The 21,913-nt window shown below is 46.2% G+C and overlaps 1 protein-coding gene across 1 annotated transcript in view; it reads right to left on the reverse strand.

Moving 5' to 3' along the window:
- Nucleotides 1-499: 499 nt before the first annotated feature.
- The window catches only part of LOC115116293 (WD repeat-containing protein 7), a 261,967-nt gene continuing 240,553 nt past the window's right edge, over nucleotides 500-21,913 (reverse strand). Inside the window, exons 23-24 of the mRNA XM_065017127.1 lie at nucleotides 5,793-6,017; nucleotides 500-510 (exon numbers count right to left, since the gene is read on the reverse strand). Coding sequence (XP_064873199.1) covers nucleotides 500-510; nucleotides 5,793-6,017 — 236 coding nt within the window. The remainder of the gene's footprint in view (nucleotides 511-5,792; nucleotides 6,018-21,913) is intronic.

Genomic DNA, 21,913 nt, shown 5'->3' on the forward strand with positions numbered 1-21,913 from the left:
CTGTTCAGCCCATGACATCCTTCTGCTTTTATACTGGGAGGGTGTTCTGTTCAGCCCATGACATCCTTCTGCTTTTATACTGGGAGGGTGTTCTGTTCAGCCCATGACATCCTTCTGCTTTTATACTGGGAGGGTGTTCTGTTCAGCCCATATCATCCTTCTGCTTTTATACTGGGAGGGTGTTCTGTTCAGCCCATGACATCCTTCTGCTTTTATACTGGGAGGGTGTTCTGTTCAGCCCATGACATCCTTCGGCTTTTATACTGGGAGGGTGTTCTGTTCAGCCCATGACATCCTTCTGCTTTTATACTGGGATAGTTCAGCGTACACTTTCAAACTGATATTTTAATCTCTGTCACATGAAACCGTTCGCATGTGCGGTGCCCTTTTGACAACAGTGTTTTCCCGTTTTGCCCTAATAAGGTCACGCATCCCAAATGCATATGGGTCCGGTAAATTAAAATGTTACCGGTCTAACGCCTGGCGGCGCCACATTTTCTTAACGGAACCCTTGGCACAAACACACAGGCACGTAAGCATGCACATTAGCACACACGCACGCACACTCACCACACACAAAAAGAGAATATATCTTACAAATCACACTGAACCTGACAATGCCAATCTCTGAGCCCTGCATACTGCCCTGCCTTACACACACACCAGGGTTCCTCACACTAATCATTTGACAGAACGCACACCAGGGTCCCTCACACTAATCATTTGACAGAACGCACACCAGGGTTCCTTATTGCTGCAACACATTTCCGGAGGTCCCCGCTGACTAGCCTACTGTAGTCCCGGGCTGACTGGCCTACTCTAGTCCGGACGGACGGACAGACAGACGACAGACGGGAGGGAGGGAGGGAGACAGGAGGTCCTCCCTCCAACCCAGTAAGTCCTTGTTAGCCTGATGGATAATTCTTGCCCTCTGGCTCAGGCTTGTCTAAAGCAATTCATCCCTGGCAGTTCCTCATCATAGCACAGACCAGTGTGTGTGTGTGTGTGTATGTTCCATAGATCTGTTGCAGAGACAGCGTCATCATTGTTACCAGAGACAATTCACAAGCTGTCCTTCTCCATAAGTTCCTATGCCTTATTTTAGATGGTGAGCAGAGCAGGACTGATTCAAGTAGATAACGGTCATTTAACGGTGAAGTCAGTGATAACCTATAAACGTCAAAACACAACGCTCCTAATATGATCTAATACAACATTATTACTACAGCTTCAATTATTCATGAGATAACTGCAATCAAGGTTTTTCTTTGGTTGTTTAGAAACATTTCTCCCAAACGGAGCTAAAAGTTTATTTAACCTGTTGCTTCTACTCGGGACGCTTGCGTCCCAACTAGAGCTCTGGAAATGCAAATGCGCTACGCTAAATGCTAATAGTATTAGTTAAAACTCAAAAGTTCATTAAAATACACATGCAGGGTATCGAATTAAAGCTACACTCGTTGTGAATCCAGGCAACAAGTCAGATTTTTAAAATGCTTTTCGGCGAAAGCATGAGAAGCTATTATCTGATAGCATGCAACACCCCAAAAGACCCACAGGGGACGTAAACAAAATAATTAGCATTTCGGCGTTACACAAACCGCACAATAAAATAGAAAACATTCATTACCTTTCACCATCTTCTTTGTTGGCACTCCTAGATGTCCCATAAACACTATTTGGGTCTTTATTTCGATTAAATCGGTCCATATAAAGCCTAGATATCGTTATATGTAGACTGTGTGATAAACGAAAAAAACATCATTTCAAAACGTAACGTCATTTTTTAAAATTCAAAAAGTCGACGATAAACTTTCACAAAACACTTCAAATACGTTTGTAATGCAACTTTAGGTATTAGTAAACGTTAATAAGCGATAAAATTTATCAGGAGGCGATGTAAAGATCATTAGCTGTCCGTCTGGAAAAATGTCCGGCTAGAAACTCAACGAAAATATCCGGTCCTAGACCGGAGGAGATACGGTGTCCTGTATGTGTTTGACCAAGAAAAAACTCGAAGGGAAATGACAAGACTCTAGACACCGTGTGGAAGCTGTAGGTACTGCAACCTCAGTCAATTAATTGTGGTTCACGTTTATCAATGGGTTCAAGTAGCGCATGGATATATTTTCCCATTTTCAGTGATCAGTTTTTCCTGTGCTTTTCGATGTAAATGCCGTTCTGGTAAAGCCACAGCAGTGATTTAACCAGTTTTTTAAACGTCTGAGTGTTTTCTATCCACACAGACTAAGCAAATGCATATACTATATTCCTGGCATGAGTAGCAGGGCGCTGAAATGTTGCGCGATTTTTAACAGAATGTTCAAAAAAGTAGAGGGTCGACTTAAGAGGTTAAAAAACAACAACATTTCTTTCAATCTCAGCTATCTAAAACCACTAGGGCTATCCCCTCGATAGGGGGAAAAAATATATATATCTTGTGTCGACCGAGAGTTGTCCTGCTCTGTCCACACTGAAGCTGTGACATCATTTCAGCCATTTAGTTTCTTACTTGTTTCTAACTGAAAAGTTATGTTTTTACAGAAATCCCTAATATGTCTACAAAAATAAAAAGTCCCTCATTTCCTCCAACCCTTGCTCTCTTTATGTGAAACATGTAAGGGACTCCCAACACCGTAACAACCTGACAGCAAAATGGATGTGGAGGACGTGAAAAAGACACACAAAAAAAGGCACATTTTTACTGGTTGCCCAGGAGGGAAAGGGGAAGTCAGATGTGTGAAAGACATTTGACTTAGTTGTGGAGATCCAGACAAAGGAGGGTATAGGAACAAGCGTTGGGTGAGTATTATGTATGCCAAACATGTGTTATTAGATTACAATATTATAATTCTCTCTGACAATCTAGAACAGTGTAAACACTAAATAAAGAACCAGCCAGCCAGTCAGTGAGTGAGCCAGCCAGCCAGTGAGTGAGCCAGCCAGCCAGCCAATCTATCTATCTAATGCCTTTTATTACAGCAGAACAGGAACAGTTTTGTATTGCATTCGTGAATTACGATTTATTTAATATGTTTAGGCTAATTATTCAAAGCTCCCTTTTGTTATTTTATTTTTTTTAAAACTAAAACACTTCATTACATTTCAAAGCATGAATGTCTCGTATGCTGTGTGATGGCAAGTATTTCTGTGTTTTTAAAAACATTCCTAGTAACCTTTGCTATTTGTTATTATGGAGTAATGTGTTTAGATTCAAGGCTGTAACGTACCAAAACGTGGAAAAAGGAAAGGGGTCTGAATACTTTCCAAAACCACTGTATTCATCACGAACAATTTCATTATCACATGTCTTATTGTGTGATGTACTGCGCCATCCCCAAGACCAGAGACAATCAGACAGGTGTCTCATGGGAAAACAAAATGACTGCTCAACCAAAGAAAGCTTGGTCGACCAAACAATCGATCAGTCCAACTAAATGGGGTCAGTCATAAAAACCAAAATCTGTAATTTGTTTTTCAGCCCAAACAGCAGCCCTGCTTTTTTTTTTGTAAATACCATCAACTGACATAATCGTTGAACCGTCATAACTATTACAGATTGCACCTTTAAAAGGCTAATTCCTCTGGCACCAAGTAAAGAATCAGAGAAATCAACAAGGCATGTAGTGTTCATACAACCATTGTCATATTCCCCAGTTTCTGTGTTGGGGTTTGTATGTGTCTATTTCAGGAAATGGCTTCCTGGATTCCAAAGCAGCTGATTGGTCGGCCCATCACTAATTGGCGCTCTGACCCCGCCCTCTCGTCAGGGGATACAGCTGTCTGCAATTACCGACTCCTAATAAAGGAGGGAGAGCTTCTTTGTATGTTCTGGTAAATTTGTTGAAAGTGTTTCTGTAGCCTCTCCTGTAGAGGTATGTGTATACCATAGTACCTAGTGTTTTGGTAGCCTCTCCTGTAGAGGTATGTGTATACCATAGTACCTAGTGTTTTGGTAGCCTCTCCTGTAGAGGTATGTGTATGGTTTATTTAATTCATTCACTGAGTTTGAATGATAGTGAATTAATTTAATTTGTTCCCAGGGGAGGGGGCACCTTGTGAGTATTTAGGCATGTACATAGTATGTACTCTGTCTATGCACTAGGTAAGACCTGGGCGGACCATCCCCTGTATTTTGGTTAGCGCACCAGGTGGTGTTAAGAATAGGTAAGTAGTGGGTAAGGAGGTAAGGTAGGCAGGTAAGGTAGGCAGGTAAGGTAGGCAGGTAAGGTAGGCAGGTAAGGTAGGCAGGTAAGGGAGGAGGTAAGGTAGGAGGTAAGGTAGGAGGTAAGGTAGGAGGTAAGGTAGGAGAGGGGGATCTTTAACTTTTACTTTCTTTGCTTGCGTCCAGTCCCTTTTCTCCACTATTCCCGGTAAACGGTAAATATTCTCTGCCTATGTAGGAGCGGGTAAGGATGCCAATCACCTCTTTCATTCCACGGGGAGTTGAGTTCCCTCTTCCAACAACCATCCACACAGACATATACTCTATAAAAACACTCTGAATGGACAAAACATCAGTGTAGATGAAGGGGAGGAGACTTTTCAGCCTTGAAACATGGATGGTGTGTCATTCAGAGGGTGAATTGGCAAGACAAAATATTTAAGTGCCTTTGAACAGGGCATGGTAGTATGTGCCAGACGCACCAGTTTGCTGGGTTTTTCCACGGTCAACAGTTTCCCCATGTGTATCTAGAATGGTCCACCACCCAAAGGACATCCAGTCAACTGGACACAACTTTGGGGAAGCATTGGAGTCAACATGGGGCCAGCATCCCTGTGGAACGCTTTCCACACCTTTTGGGGTTGGTGGGTGGGAGGGTGGGTGGGGCGCAACTCAATATTAGGAAGGTGTTCTTAATGTTGAGTACACTCAGTCTGTATAGAAGGACCAGCGTCATCACAACCCCCTCCTTGCACCATGGTGTTTTGCTTAGATGCTGGTCACATAGTTCCAATAATGTAGAAAGAATATTCATTCATTCATTCATTAATTTAATTCAGTAGGTCTGCTCTCTCTCTCTGCAGGGTGACAGCCTGGGCTCTGCTCTGAATGGGGAACTCCACATAGATTGCATCATCCCCCCCCCCCCTCTCCCTCTGTGAACACAGATGCAACGCGGCTCAACTGTTCTTTATGAGCGCTGAACTAACTAACGCACGCAGGCAGGTGAGAGAGATTTAAACTTTCAACAATATGAATAAAGAAGACCCCAGGCAACGAGAGGTAGAGGGGGAGACGTACAGAGCCACAACATAGGGAGAGCTAGCTACATAGGGAGAGCTAGCTACATAGGGAGAGCTATCTACCTGGTAGGTTATTCACGTGGCCTTCCCTTATCTTCACTCCAACACAGTCAGAGTGAGTGAGTGAGTGAGTGAGTGAGTGAGTGAGTGAGTGAGTGAGTGAGTGAGTATCAGTGTGGGATTGTGTATTATTTTAGTTTCCTAACAGTGTGACTTCATCAGCTGGAGAATCCAAGATAATAAATGGTAGAAGTCACTTATTCATTCCTATCGAGGCTAAAACTCTTGAAAGCTCTCAGACTTCACGTCACCAAGTACTCGACTCTGATATATAACCACTCATATTCTCAGAACAACATGCAGAGAGAAAGCAGCCACTCGCAGACGAGAGAAAGAGAGAGAGAGAGAAAGATAGAAGGGCGGATATGGAGGCAGACTTGCGCGTGCCGAGCACAGAGAGAGAGAGAGAGAGAGAAGGGCGGATATGGAGGCAGACTTGCGCGTGGTGCCGAGCACAGAGAGAGAAAGAGGGCGTGTCCACTCACAGGTGTGTCTGGCCAGAGAGTAGTTGGATCCTCCAGTAGTCAGTCCAAAACCTTCTGGAGCCTGTCCACTGGTCCTGGCACGAGACGGCAGCTTAGGGGGTTCCAGCTCCGCCCCGAACTCCGCCCCGATGACCCCCAGCAGGACGATGGCGGTGGCCTGCTTACGACGCTCTTCGTACGAGTTGCAGATCTTCTTGGTGTTGGGAGGCAGGTTTGACAGACAGCCTGGAGAAGAAGAGGTGAGAGGGTCAGGTGACAATACTAACAACCTGATAAACTCCCTCTATTGGGTGAAATACCACAGTGTGACATCACAGCGGCAACATTTGTGACCTGTTGCACACAAGGTCAACCAGTGAAGAACGAACACCATTGTAAATACAACGCATATTTATTTTCTCTTTTGTACTTGAACTATTTGCATATCGTTACAACACTGTATATAGACATAATATGACATCTGAAATGTCTCTATTCATTTGTGAGTGAGTTTTTTATTTCACTTTAGTTTATTATCTATTTCACTTTCTTTAGCAATGTTATCAATCAATCAAATGTATTGATAAAGCTCTTCTTACATCAGCTGATATCTCAAAGTGCTGTACAGAAACCCAGCCTAAAACCCCAAACAGCAAGCAATGCAGGTGTAGAAGCACGGTGGCTAGGAAAAACTCCCTAGAAAGGCAAGAACCTAGGAAGAAACCTAGAGAGGAACCAGGCTATGTGGGGTGGCCAGTCCTCTTCTGGCTGTGCCGGGTGGAGATTATAACAGAACATGGCCAAGATGTTCAAATGTTCATAGATGACCAGCTGGGTCGAATAATAATGTGTTTCCTATGCCAATAAAGCCCTTAAATTGATTGGGAAGTAGGCAGGGAGGGATGGGGAGGGCTAGAGAGACAGAGGGAGGGATAGAGAGACAGAGGGAGAGATGGGGAGGGCTAGAGAGACAGAGGGAGAGATGGGGAGGGCTAGAGAGACAGAGGGAGGGATGGGGAGGGATAGAGAGACAGAGGGAGGGATAGAGAGACAGAGGGAGGGATAGAGAGACAGAGGGAGGGATAGAGAGACAGAGGGAGGGATGGGGAGGGATAGAGAGACAGAGGGAGGGATAGAGAGACAGAGGGAGAGATGGGGAGGGATAGAGAGACAGAGGGAGGGATGGGGAGGGATAGAGAGACAGAGGGAGGGATAGAGAGACAGAGGGAGGGATGGGGAGGGATAGAGGGAGGGATAGAGAGACAGAGGGAGGGATGGGGAGGGATAGAGAGACAGAGGGAGGGATAGAGACAGAGGGAGGGATAGAGAGACAGAGGGAGGGATAGAGAGACAGAGGGAGGGATAGAGAGACAGAGGGAGGGATAGAGAGACAGAGGGAGGGAAAGAGAGACAGAGGGAGGGATAGAGAGACAGAGGGAGGGATAGAGAGACAGAGGGAGAGATGGGGAGGGATAGAGAGACAGAGGGATGGGATAGAGAGACAGAGGGATGGGATCCAGTGTTAGCAGTGTCTCTATGGTGTTAAGTCTAACTTCAGAGAAGAGAGAGGGGTAGGGATAGAGAGACAGAGGGAGGGATGGGGAGGGATAGAGAGACAGAGGGAGAGAGGGGTAGGGATAGAGAGACAGAGGGATGGGATAGAGAGACAGAGGGAGAGATCAAGTGTTAGCAGTGTCTCTATGGTTTTAAGTCTAACTTCAGAGAAGAGAGAGGGGTATGGTTAGAGCAATCCCAATGCTACCATTAGCATTCGTTAGCGGCCACATAGTACCAGAATACACATGACTATTTGCAATAAATACCTTGGTCTCAGGACAAGGTATAGATGAGAGTTTACAGGAGTAGGGAGCATTTTCCTCATCAATCTACACACAATACCCCATTCCTAAATGGAATAAGTTTGAAAGCACCAAGACTCTTGCTAGAGCCACCCGGCCAAACTGAGCTATCGGGACCACAACCAGTGGTGGAAAAAATACCCAACTGTCAAAACAAAAGTAAAGACATCTTAATAGAAAATGACTCAAGTAAAAGTTCCCCAGTAAAATTCTACTTGAGTAAAAGTCTTTGGTTTAAAATATACTTAAGTATCAAAAGTAAAAGTATAAATAATTTTAAATTCCTTATATTAAGCAAACCAGATGTCACCATTTTCTTGTAATTTATTTACAGAAAGCCACAGGCACAGAAATAATTTATAAACAAAGCATGTGTGTTTAGTGAGTCCTCCAGATCAGAGGCAGTAGGGATGACCAGGGATGTTCTCTGTTTAGTGAGTCCTCCAGATCAGAGGCAGTAGGGATGACCAGGGATGTTCTCTGTTTACTGAGTCCTCCAGATCAGAGGCAGTAGGGACCAGGGATGTTCTCTGTTTACTGAGTCCTCCAGATCAGAGGCAGTAGGGATGGACCAGGGATGTTCTCTGTTTAGTGAATCCTCCAGATCAGAGGCAGTAGGGAGGACCAGGGATGTTCTCTGTTTAGTGAGTCCTCCAGATCAGAGGCAGTAGGGATGACCAGGGATGTTCTCTGTTTAGTGAATCCTCCAGATCAGAGGCAGTAGGGATGACCAGGGATGTTCTCTGTTTAGTGAGTCCTCCAGATCAGAGGCAGTAGGGATGGACCAGGGATGTTCTCTGTTTACTGAGTCCTCCAGATCAGAGGCAGTAGGGATGACCAGGGATGTTCTCTGTTTAGTGAATCCTCCAGATCAGAGGCAGTAGGGATGACCAGAGATGTTCTCTGTTTAGTGAGTCCTCCAGATCAGAGGCAGTAGGGATGACCAGGGATGTTCTCTGTTTAGTGAGTCCTCCAGATCAGAGGCAGTAGAGATGACCAGGGATGTTCTCTGTTTAGTGAGTCCTCCAGATCAGAGGCAGTAGGGATGACCAGGGATGTTCTCTGTTTAGTGAGTCTTCCAGATCAGAGGCAGTAGGGACCAGGGATGTTCTCTGTTTAGTGAGTCTTCCAGATCAGAGGCAGTAGGGACCAGGGATGTTCTCTGTTTAGTGAGTCCTCCAGATCAGAGGCAGTAGGGATGTTCTCTGTTTAGTGAGTCCTCCAGATCAGAGGCAGTAGGGATGACCAGGGATGTTCTCTGTTTAGTGAGTCCTCCAGATCAGAGGCAGTAGGGACCAGGGATGTTCTCTGTTTAGTGAGTCCTCCAGATCAGAGGCAGTAGGGATGTTCTCTGTTTAGTGAGTCCTCCAGATCAGAGGCAGTAGGGATGTTCTCTGTTTAGTGAGTCCTCCAGATCAGAGGCAGTAGGGACCAGGGATGTTCTCTGTTTAGTGAGTCCTCCAGATCAGAGGCAGTAGGGACCAGGGATGTTCTCTGTTTAGTGAGTCCTCCAGATCAGAGGCAGTAGGGATGTTCTCTGTTTAGTGAGTCTTCCAGATCAGAGGCAGTAGGGACCAGGGATGTTCTCTGTTTAGTGAGTCCTCCAGATCAGAGGCAGTAGGGACCAGGGATGTTCGGTTGATAAGTGTGTAAATTGGACCATTTTCCTGTCCTGCTAAGAATAAAAAATGTAACAAGTACTTTTGGGTGTCAGGGAAAATGTAAGGAGTAAAAAGTAGAATATTTTCTTAAGGAATGTAGTGATGTAAAAGTAATCAAAAATATAAATAGTCATGTAAAGTACAGATAACCCCAAAAAACTACTTAAGTACTTTACACCACTGCCAAGAACCCGATGGTCACTCTGAAAGAGCTCCAGAGTTCCTCTGTGGAGATGGGAGAACCTTCCAGAAGGACAACCATCTCTGCACCAATCAGGCCTTTATGGTAGAGTGGCCAGACGGAAGCCACTCCTCAGTAAAAGGGCAATTGACAGCCCGCTTGGAGTTTACCAAAAGGCACCTAAAGGACTCTCCGACCATGAGAAACAAGATTCTCTGGTCCAATAAAACCAAGATTGAACGCTCTTCTCTGAATACGTCCCGTCTGGAGGAAACCTGGCACCATCCCTAGGGTGAAGCATGGTGGGGGCAGCATCATGCTGTGGGGATGTTTTTCAGCAGCAGAGACGCTCCCCATCCAACCTGACAGAGCTCGAGAGGATCTGCAGAGAAGAATGGGAGAAACTCTCCAAATACAGGTGTGCCAAGCTTGTAAGCGTCAAACCCAAGAAGACTCGATGCTGTAATCGCTGCCAAAGGTGCATCAACAAAGTACTGAATAAAAGGTCTGAATACTTATGTAAATGTGATATTTTAGTTATTCATTTATTATGGGATATTGTGTGTAGATTAACGAGGGGAAAAGGCTGTAACGTAACAAAACGTGGAAAAAGTCAAGGAGTCTGAATTAGTTTCCGTGGGCACGGCATATACTGTATTGTAATCACGGCTCATCCTATATAACTCCTGTCCATACACACCATTATATACAGTATGTGTGTGTTTACACACAGTACAAGTCAAACGTTTGGACGCTTACTACTCATTCAAGTTTTTTTATTTTTTTTACTAAGAATCTAAAAATAGATTGATTTGTTTAACACTTTTTTTGGTTACGAAATGACTCCATATGTGTTATTTCATAGTAATATGTAATAACCAAAAATAATAATATTATATATATATATATATATATAAACATATAGGGATATATATATATATATATATACAGAAGGGATATATATATATATATATATATATATATATATAGCCTAGTGGTAAGAGCGTTGGACTAGTAACCGGAAGGTTGCAAGTTCAAATCCCCGAGTTGACAAGGAACAAATCTGTGGTTCTGTCCCTGAACAAGGAAGTTTTAACCTACTGTTCCCCGGTAGGCCGTCATTGGAAATAAGAATTTGTTCTTAACTGACTTGTCTAGTTAAATAAAGGTAAAATAAATAAAGTGCTGAAAGCGGCCCACGGGGAGGCTGACACCTACTACCCCGTTCAAAGGCTCTTCAATCTTTTGTCTTGCCCATTCTCCTGAATGGAGGGTAGCTAGCTGTTACTAACACAGCTGAATGGAGGGTAGTTAGCTGTTACTAACACGGCTGAATGGAGGGTAGCTAGCTGTTACTAACACAGCTGAATGGAGGGTAGCTAGCTGTTACTAACACGGCTGAATGGAGGGTAGCTAGCTGTTACTAACACGGCTGAATGGAGGGGAGCTAGCTGCTAGTAACACACAGCTGAATGGAGGGTAGTTAGCTGTGCTAGCTGTTACTAACACAGCTGAATGGAGGGTAGTTAGCTGTTACTAACACGGCTGAATGGAGGGTAGCTAGCTGTTACTAACACGGCTGAATGGAGGGTAGCTAGCTGTTACTAACACAGCTGAATGGAGGGTAGTTAGCTGTTACTAACACGGCTGAATGGAGGGTAGCTAGCTGTTACTAACACGGCTGAATGGAGGGGAGCTAGCTGCTAGTAACACACAGCTGAATGGAGGGTAGTTAGCTGCTAGTAACACACAGCTGAATGGAGGGTAGCTAGCTGTTACTAACACAGCTGAATGGAGGGGAGCTAGCTGTTACTAACACAGCTGAATGGAGGGTAGCTAGCTGTTACTAACACACAGCTGAATGGAAGGTAGCTAGCTGTTACTAACACACAGCTGAATGGAGGGTAGCTAGCTGTTACTAACACACAGCTGAATGGAGGGTAGTTAGCTGTTACTAACACACAACTGAATGGAGGGTAGTTAGCTGTTACTAACACACAGCTGAATGGAGGGTAGCTAGCTGTTACTAACACGGCTGAATGGAGGGTAGTTAGCTGTTACTAACACACAGCTAAATGGAGGGGAGCTAGCTGTTACTAACACAGCTGAATGGAGGGTAGCTAGCTGTGCTAGCTGTTACTAACACGGCTGAATGGAGGGTAGCTAGCTGTGCTAGCTGTTACTAACACGGCTGAATGGAGGGTAGCTAGCTGTGCTAGCTGTTACTAACACGGCTGAATGGAGGGTAGCTAGCTGTGCTAGCTGTTACTAAAACGGCTGAATGGAGGGGAGCTAGCTGTTACTAACACGGCTGAATGGAGGGTAGTTAGCTGTTACTAACACATCTGAATGGAGGGTAGCTAGCTGTTACTAACACGGCTGAATGGAGGGTAGTTAGCTGTTACTAACACATCTGAATGGAGGGTAGTTAGCTGTTACTAACACAGCTGAATGGAGGGTAGTTAGCTGTTACTAACACACAGCTGAATGGAGGGTAGTTAGCTGCTAGTAACACACAGCTGAATGGAGGGTAGTTAGCTGCTAGTAACACACAGCTGAATGGAGGGTAGCTAGCTGTTACTAACACATCTGAATGGAGGGTAGTTAGCTGTTAGTAACACACAGCTGAATGGAGGGTAGCTAGCTGTTACTAACACAGCTGAATGGAGGGTAGCTAGCTGTTACTAACACAGCTGAATGGAGGGTAGTTAGCTGTTAGTAACACACAGCTGAATGGAGGGTAGCTAGCTGTTACTAACACACATCTGAATGGAGGGTAGTTAGCTGTTAGTAACACACAGCTGAATGGAGGGTAGCTAGCTGCTAGTAACACACAGCTGAATGGAGGGTAGTTAGCTGCTAGTAACACACAACTGAATGGAGGGTAGTTAGCTGCTAGTAACACACAGCTGAATGGAGGGTAGCTAGCTGTTACTAACACACAGCTGAATGGAGGGTAGTTAGCTGCTAGTAACACACAGCTGAATGGAGGGTAGTTAGCTGCTACTAACACACAGCTGAATGGAGGGTAGTTAGCTGCTAGTAACACACAGCTGAATGGAGGGTAGTTAGCTGCTAGTAACACACAGCTGAATGGAGGGTAGTTAGCTGCTAGTAACACACAGCTGAATGGAGGGTAGTTAGCTGCTAGTAACACACAGCTGAATGGAGGGTAGTTAGCTGCTAGTAACACAGCTGAATGGAGGGTAGTTAGAGCTGAATAGGGCTGTCACACGTCTATTCTCCTTACCAGGACCCATTTGTTCCTCCGGCCCGCCCCTCTGCCCCCCCCCCCCACGGCCAGGTCAGAGTCATGTTCAAAGAACGGGGTCTAAGGGTCGACGTCTGTGTGTGTGTCTAGAGGACACTGATCACATGCAGCCTGCCTGCATGGCCCCCTCTAATGACCCGGGATGCTCTACTAAATACGAGGGGCGAAGACGGGCCTCGTTTCGGAAGTGAGGGGAGCGCTGGGCTATTGTCCTTTTGGGGCTTGTAACCCATGAGCCCCCCTCCTGCTTTACTCAGACAACCCCGCCCCAAAATCAGACCTGCTGTTTGGTCATCCGCACCTGCCAGCAATTGCTAATAACCCATCCGCCCAACAATATGTGATAAAGTGAAAATCTGTGGTCCGCATTCGACCGTAACCCGCTAATATAGAAATTGCGGTGTCGTCAGAGACGGAGGAGCAACTTTTTTTATTATTTTTATTTTTTAGACAGGCCTATGAACATTTGGGACATTCAGTAGGCTATTAGTTAGTCAACTTGTCTATAATACAATACATACGAGCTCGTCTTGTGGCCCTAGAATATTAAAACATTTTGCTCACTCCGAATGTCATAAATCCATAGAATGAATGCTTCAATATGGTCGACGTCGGGTAAAATATTATCTTTCATCTCTGCTTCTTTCGCACAGCAAATACATTTAGGGACTTGGGAGAAAGTGCAATGGCTAGACCTATAGTTAACATTATTATGAGGCTATGTGAGAGGTTATAGTTAACATTATTATGAGGCTATGTGAGAGGTTATAGTTAACATTATGAGGCTATGTGAGAGGTTATATTAACATTATGAGGCTATGTGAGGGGGTTATATTAACATTATGAGGCTATGTGAGAGGTTATATTAACACTATGAGGCTATGTGAGAGGTTATATTAACATTATGAGGCTATGTGAGAGGTTATAGTTAACACTATGAGGCTATGTGAGAGGTTATAGTTAACATTATGAGGCTATGTGAGAGGTTATATTAACATTATGAGGCTATGTGAGGGGGTTATATTAACACTATGAGGCTATGTGAGAGGTTATATTAACACTATGAGGCTATGTGAGAGGTTATATTAACACTATGAGGCTATGTGAGAGGTTATATTAACACTATGAGGCTATGTGAGGGGTTATAGTTAACATTGAGGCTATGTGAGAGGTTATATTAACACTATGAGGCTATGTGAGAGGTTATATTAACACTATGAGGCTATGTGAGAGGTTATATTAACATTATGAGGCTATGTGAGAGGTTATATTAACACTATGAGGCTATGTGAGAGGTTATATTAACATTATGAGGCTATGTGAGGGGGTTATATTAACACTATGAGGCTATGTGAGGGGGTTATATTAACACTATGAGGCTATGTGAGAGGTTATATTAACACTATGAGGCTATGTGAGGGGGTTATATTAACACTATGAGGCTATGTGAGGGGTTATATTAACACTATGAGGCTATGTGAGAGGTTATAGTTAACACTATGAGGCTATGTGAGGGGTTATAGTTAACATTATTATGAGGCTATGTGAGGGGTTATATTAACATTATGAGGCTATGTGAGGGGTTATATTAACACTATGAGGCTATGTGAGAGGTTATATTAACACTATGAGGCTATGTGAGGGGGTTATATTAACATTATGAGGGGTTATATTAACATTATGAGGCTATGTGAGGGGTTATATTAACATTATGAGGCTATGTGAGGGGTTATATTAACATTATGAGGCTATGTGAGGGGTTATATTAACACTATGAGGCTATGTGAGGGGGTTATATTAACATTGAGGCTATGTGAGAGGTTATATTAACACTATGAGGCTATGTGAGAGGTTATATTAACATTATGAGGCTATGTGAGGGGGTTATATTAACACTATGAGGCTATGTGAGAGGTTATAGTTAACATTATGAGGCTATGTGAGAGGTTATATTAACACTATGAGGCTATGTGAGGGGTTATAGTTAACATTGAGGCTATGTGAGAGGTTATATTAACACTATGAGGCTATGTGAGGGGGTTATATTAACACTATGAGGCTATGTGAGAGGTTATAGTTAACATTATGAGGCTATGTGAGGGGGTTATATTAACACTATGAGGCTATGTGAGGGGGTTATATTAACACTATGAGGCTATGTGAGAGGTTATAGTTAACACTATGAGGCTATGTGAGGGGGTTATATTAACATTATGAGGCTGTGAGGGGGTTATATTAACACTATGAGGCTATGTGAGAGGTTATAGTTAACATTATGAGGCTATGTGAGGGGGTTATATTAACACTATGAGGCTATGTGAGGGGGTTATATTAACACTATGAGGCTATGTGAGGGGTTATATTAACATTATGAGGCTGTGAGGGGGTTATATTAACACTATGAGGCTATGTGAGGGGGTTATATTAACATTATGAGGCTATGTGAGAGGTTATAGACCTATAGTTAACATTATTATGAGGGGTTATATTAACATTATGAGGCTATGTGAGAGGTTATATTAACATTATGAGGCTATGTGAGAGGTTATATTAACATCATGAGGCTATGTGAGGGGTTATATTAACATTATGAGGCTGTGAGAGGTTATATTAACATTATAAGGCTGTGTGAGGGGGTTATAGACCATCAGTCAGAGTCCAGATCTCTTGACTGCTATTCCATTTAACCCATCTGAACAGTAGCCTTCAGTTCCTTTAATGTGCCATTTTGAAGTCCCCGTCTTGACTGTCGAATGTGTATAGCGCCTCACAATCATGACACATAAAATAGCCCATACAATATTTCATGACCCTAAACCCACACCGCCCTGTAGATATAACCGCGGGGACTACGGGTTATGAGTCAACGACACATCACTAGTGTGTGTGTGCGCGCATGAGGTGCATACTGTATGTGTGTTGGAACAAAGGGCCAGGCATGACTGTGTTTTAAGCTGCAGGGCTGACCGTTTGGTCACCTGACCTCTACAGACCGGTCAGCTAACCCCCCCAATCTATTCTTTCAGAGGGGGAAGGGAGGGGACAGAGAGAGAGGAAGGAGAATGGAAGGGGGTGGGGGGCTAGAAGGATAGAGGGAGGGGAGGTGGAGTGGGGAGGGAAGGATGAATGGATGGAGGGGTGTGGAAGTAGGGGAGATGAGGGAGGGATCGGGTTGTGGAGGGGTGAGGAGGATGGAGGGAGGGGGGGTAGAAGGATGGAGGGAGGGGGTAGAAGGATGGAGGGAGGGGAGGTGGAGTGGGTGGGAGGGAGGGGAGGATGGATGGATGGAGGGGTGTGGAAGTAGGGGAGATGAGGGAGGGATCGGGTTGTGGAGGGGTGAGGAGGATGGCGGGAGGGGGTGGAAGGAAGAATGAGATGGAGGGAGGGGGTGTGGAGGAGAGGGAATGGAGGGTGGCCGGGGGGGAGGGAGGGTGTGGAGGAGAGGGAAGGCTGAGGGAGGGGGTTGGAAGGAGAACAGGATGGAGGGATGGGGGTGTGGAGGGAAAGGTATAGGGGTGGCGGGTTGAGGGAGAGAGAAAGCAAGTAGGCAGGAGTAAAGGTGTGTTAGGGATAGCATAAGAGCAGGACAGGAAGAGAGAATGAGAGAAAAAAAGTAAAGGAAAGAGATGGAGACAGAAGGTGAGAGGGAGAGAGAGAAGGAAAGAGAAGGAGAGAGAGAAGGAGAGAGAAGGAGAGAGAGAAGGAGAGTGAGAAGGAGAGAGAAGGAGAGAGAGAAGGAGAGAGAGAAGGAAAGAGAAGGAGAGAGAGAAGGAAAGAGAGAAGGAGAGAGAGAAGGAAAGAGAGAAGGAGAGAGAGAAGGAAAGAGGAGGAGAGAGAGAAGGAAAGAGGAGGAGAGAGAGAAGGAAAGAGAGAAGGAAAGAGAAGGAAAGAGAGAAGGAAAGAGAAGGAGAGAGAAGAAAAGAGAAGGATAGAGAAGGAAAGAGAAGGATAGAGAGAAGGAAAGAGAAGGAGAGAGAGAAGGAAAGAGAAGGAGAGAGAGAAGGAAAGAGAAGGAGAGAATGAAAGAGAAGGAGAGAGAAGGAAAGAGAAGGAGAGAGAGAAGAAAAGAGAAGGAGAGAGAAGGAAAGAGGAGAGAGAAGGAAAGAGAAGGAGAGAGAGAAGGTGAGAGAAGGAGAGAGAAGGAGAAAGAATGAGAAAGAGAAGGAGAGTGAGAAGGAGAGTGAGAAGGAGAGTGAGAAGGAGAGTGAGAAGGAGAGAGAGAAGGAGAGAGAGAAGGAGAGTGAGAAGGAGAGAGAGAAGGAGAGAGAGATGGTGAGAGATGGTGAGAGATGGTGAGCTGGCGTGACATTCTGAGATCAGGATGAATGGGTAGCGGCTCTCGGTGGCTGAGATTGCTTTATAGCATTTCATTTGGTTTGTTCCACTGCTTGGGTGAGCACAGCCTCGGTTATGGATTTCTATTCTAATGCGCTGGAGCAGGCGCTGAGAGAGGCCAATGAGGCAGCTGCTGGAGCAGGGGGGACCTACGCGCAGGGGGCCTGATCAATAGGACAGGGCTGGGGAGGGGGGGGTGGGACGGGGCTGAGGAGGAGGAGGCAGGGCTGAGCTAGGGTACAGCACTGGGGTAAGGGAGGGCTGGGGAATGGGATATGGGGCTGGTGAAGGGTGGAGGGTTGGAATAGGGCTGAGTCTGGGGATTGGGAAGGGAGAGTGGTGGGCAGCAGGCTCTTGCCAAAACATAGGTATCATGTATGCTTGCTTATGGCTATGCTAAATGTACAGCCTACTAATGGCAACCACCGACAGCTCCAGAGAGTCAACTCTCCACCTATTGTCAACAGATACACAGAGGAGTAAAGTGACGACAATGTCAGCAGACATATATTAAAGGGATAGGAGCAACATTTTGGAAATTAAATACTTAACCAGAGTCAGATGAGCTCCTGGATACCATTTGTATGTCCCTGCGTTTAGTTTGAAGGTGGTTTCAGGAACCATTGCTAGGAATTAGCCCTAACAATAACTGAAGCCCTAACAATAACTGAAGCCCTAACAATAACTGAAGCTTTTTTTTTTTTATTTTTTTTTTAACAGAGGAGAAACACAGCTATGACACAATTGGTTTCATTGTGACATCATAAAGGTGCATTCCATTCATTCATTGTGACATCATAAAGGTGCATTCCAGTTTCAAGTTGTCATATGCACGGCAAACATCGTCCAAACAAAATGCTTCCTTGCAGGTTCCTTCGACAATACGAAATGATACAATTTAAGAATATGAACATAAAGTAAATGGCAGTAGAATAGAATAAATATTTTAGTATAAATAGAGTACAGGAAGGCACAAGTGTAGAAATGGAGCAGTATACCAAGAGTCTGGTGGCAGCTGTAGTGATGTGTTCTAAGGTGCAGAGAATCAGAGTAGATGGTCAGTAACTTCAAGTGTTAAGCAGTCTGATGGGCTTGTAGATAAAAACTGTCTCTGTCTCCCGACGGTGAGGGAGTGAACAGCTCGTGGCTGGGGTCTGCCTGACGGTGAGGGGCTGGGGTCTGCCCGACGGTGAGGGGCTGGGGTCTGCCCGACGGTGAGGGGCTGGGGTCTGCCCGACGGTGAGGGGCTGGGGTCTGCCCGACGGTGAGGGGCTGGGGTCTGCCCGACAGTAAGGGGCTGGGGTCTGCCCGACGGTAAGGGGCTGGGGTCTGCCCGACGGTGAGGGGCTGGGGTCTGCCCGACTGTGAGGGGCTGGGGTGTGCCCGACGGTGAGGGAGTGAACAGCTCGTGCCTGGGGTCTGCCCGACGGTGAGGGGCTGGGGTGTGCCCGACGGTGAGGGAGTGAACAGCTCGTGGCTGGGGTGTGTGGAGTCCTTGATGATGCTTTGTGCCTTTGTCAGGTACCGATTTGAGTAGATGTCACGGATGGTTGGAAGCACGATCCCAGTGATCCCAGTGATGTACTAGGCCATCTCCAACACCTGCCGGAGGGCCTTGCAGTCGTGGACGAAGAAAATTCCGAACCAGTCCGTGATGCAACTGGTTAGGACACTCTCGAAGGTGCAGTGGAAGTATTTGGAGAGGACCTGGGGCGGCCACATTTCTTCAGCCGCCTTAGGAAGTAGAGACGCTGTTGCGCCATCTTGACAAGTGTGGTGGTGTTGTTGGTCCATGTTAAGTCCTTGGTGATGTGGGCGCAGAGGAACTTAAAACTGCTGACTCTCTCTACTGCAGTCCCGTTGATGTGGATCTGGGCATGTTCCCTCCTCTGCTTCCTGAAGTAAACAATCAACTCCTTTGTTTTGCTGATGTTGAAGGGGAGGCTGTTGTCATGGCACCACAATGCCAGTTCACTTACCACCTCCCCATTGGCTGACTTGTCGTTGTTGGTTATCAGGTCTACAACCGTGGTGTCGTCAGTAAACGTGATGGAGTTAGTGTCGTGCAAAGCCACACTGTCGTGGGGTGAACAAGGAGTACAGCAGAGGGCTGAGGACACACCCCTGGGAGGCCCCTGAATTAGTGTGGGGGAGGTGTTGTTGCCAATCGTCACAGCCTGGAGTCTGCCCATCAGGAAGTCCAAGATCCAGTTGCAAAGTGTGGTCCCCAGACCCCGTGCTTTGAACTTGGTGTCAAACATGGAGGGAACAATCGTGTTGAACGCTGAACTGTAGTCAATGAAAAGCATTCTCACATAGGTGTACCTCTCTTTCAGATGTGTTACGGCCGTGTGAATAGCGATGGAAATGGCATCTTCCATGGATCTGTTGGTAAATTGGAGGGTGTCCAGTGTGCCTGGCAGGGGCCATGACCAGTCTCCTCGGAGCACTTCATGATGACCTGAGGTGAGTGTGATGGGGCGATAGTCATTTGGGCATGTCGCCTTGTTTTTCTTGGGCACTGGGACAATGGTGGTCTCCTCAAAAGCAGGTGGGGACTACAACCTGGGACAGGTTGGGACTACAACCTGGGACAGGTTGAAGATGTCAGAGAAGACGCCCGCCAGCTGGCACACACTGAGGACATGGACGCCATCTGGGACACATACCATCAACGCAAGACCAACTCAGGCTTGGGATGAGATTCCTGATGATGATCTTGAGAGAATTTGCACTCAGGCAAATAGACAGAGCATAATGAAAATAATTAAGGCATGGTTAAGTTTGAATTTGTTGTCAACTATGAATGCAAAGCACCTCTTTAATACAGCTCGGTTGTATTGTACATCGACTCTTACACTACACATACTCATACTAATTTTATCATATCATTAAAAACAAAGAAAATATGCCTTAACTGACAATTGGTCTAAAGCAGAAACCTTATGGGAATTCACGAGCACCACAATGCTTATTCCACCCATGCTCTACCAAGGTTTTCCCAGTACACAGCTTTTAGCCTACACAAGCTTTGACGCTGGGTCAATTGTGGGTCGCCCTATGGGACTCCCAATCACGGCCGGTTGTGAGTGGCGCAGCGGTCGAAGCACCTCAGTGCCAGAGGCGTCACTACAAAACATCGAACTTCAATCAGTCCATACTATTTCATGGTATGACACAGCACACCAGCAGGTTCCTTTATTACAGGTGTCTCACCACCACCGATCATGACCCCCCCCCCCCCCCCCCCCTTCCAGGCCAGAGAACAGGTTGATCTAAAGCTGACCTCCCTCCTACACACACACACACAGCAGGTACCATGGCTAGAACAGAAACACACAGAGGCAGGTGAATTGACCTCCCAGTGACCTCTAGCTACAGCACAGTCTGTACATAGTACATATCTGTACATACATACACTATACATTACAACCTTAATAAAAAATTGCATTTTGAAAAGCCAAAAAATATTTTGTTTAAACCAAAAACATGTTTTCTTTTACCCCCTTTTTTCTCCCCAACTTTGTGATTACGATCTGGTCTCATCGCTGCAACTCCCCAACGGGCTCGGGAGGCGAAGGTCGAGTCATGCGACCTCCGAAACATGACCCGCCAAACCACGCTTCTTCTTATCACCCGCACGCTGAACCAGGAAGCCGTCTGTGTCGGAGGAAACGTTGTTGAACTGACGACCGGTGGTCAGCCTGCAGGAGCCCTGCCCGCCACAAGGAGTCGCTAGAGTGCGATGAGCCAAGTAAAGCTCCCCCTGGCCAAACCCTCCCCTAACCCGGACGACGCTGGGCCAATTGTGCGCCGCCCTATGGGACTCCCAATCACAGCCTGTTGTGATACAGCCCGGGATTGAACCAGGGTCTGTGGTGACGCCTCTAGCACTGCGACTCGGGTGGCCCGGACCAGAACTATTCTTGTTTATATTAATATCAAATATTATTGTTCAACTTAGCCTTGAAGCATGTGTGTCCCGTAGACAGTACTGAGACCATGCACTACCCCACTAATTACAGAGACCCTGCACTACCCTACTAATTACAAAGAGACCCTGAACTACCCCACTAATTACAAAGAGACCCTGAACTACCCTACTAATTACAAAGAGACCCTGAATTACCCTACTAATTACAGAGACCCTGCACTACCCTAATAATTAGAGAGAGGCAGAGAGGCAGGCAGAGAGAGAGGCAGGCAGAGAGAGAGAGGCAGGGAGAGAGAGAGAGGCAGGGAGAGAGAGAGAGGCAGGGAGAGAGAGAGAGGCAGGGAGAGAGAGAGAGAGGCAGGCAGAGAGAGAGAGAGGCAGGCAGAGAGAGAGAGAGGCAGGCAGAGAGAGAGAGAGGCAGGCAGAGAGAGAGAGAGGCAGGCAGAGAGAGAGAGGCAGGGAGCGAGAGAGGCAGGGGGAGAGAGAGAGGCAGGGAGCGAGAGAGGCAGGGGGAGAGAGAGAGGCAGGGGGAGAGAGAGAGGCAGGGAGAGAGAGAGAAGCAGGGAGAGAGAGAGAGGCAGGGAGAGAGAGAGAGGCAGGCAGAGAGAGAGAGGCAGGCAGAGAGAGAGGGGCAGGCAGAGAGAGAGAGAGGCAGGCAGAGAGAGAGAGAGGCAGGCAGAGAGAGAGAGGCAGGCAGAAGAGAGGCAGAAAGGCAGGAAGAGGCAGAAAGGCAGGAAGAGGCAGAAAGGCAGGAAGAGAGGCAGAAAGGCAGGCAGAGAGAGGCAGGCAGAGAGAGGCAGGCAGAGAGGCAGAGAAGAAATATGCATGAAGGCAGCAGAAACCCCTCCCGCTGCAGTTTCATCCATTAACAGAGGATTGTTCTGCCTCGCTCTCTCTCACC

The sequence above is a fragment of the Oncorhynchus nerka genome, linkage group LG4, assembly GCF_034236695.1.
Source record: "Oncorhynchus nerka isolate Pitt River linkage group LG4, Oner_Uvic_2.0, whole genome shotgun sequence".
NCBI lineage: Eukaryota > Metazoa > Chordata > Actinopteri > Salmoniformes > Salmonidae > Oncorhynchus > Oncorhynchus nerka.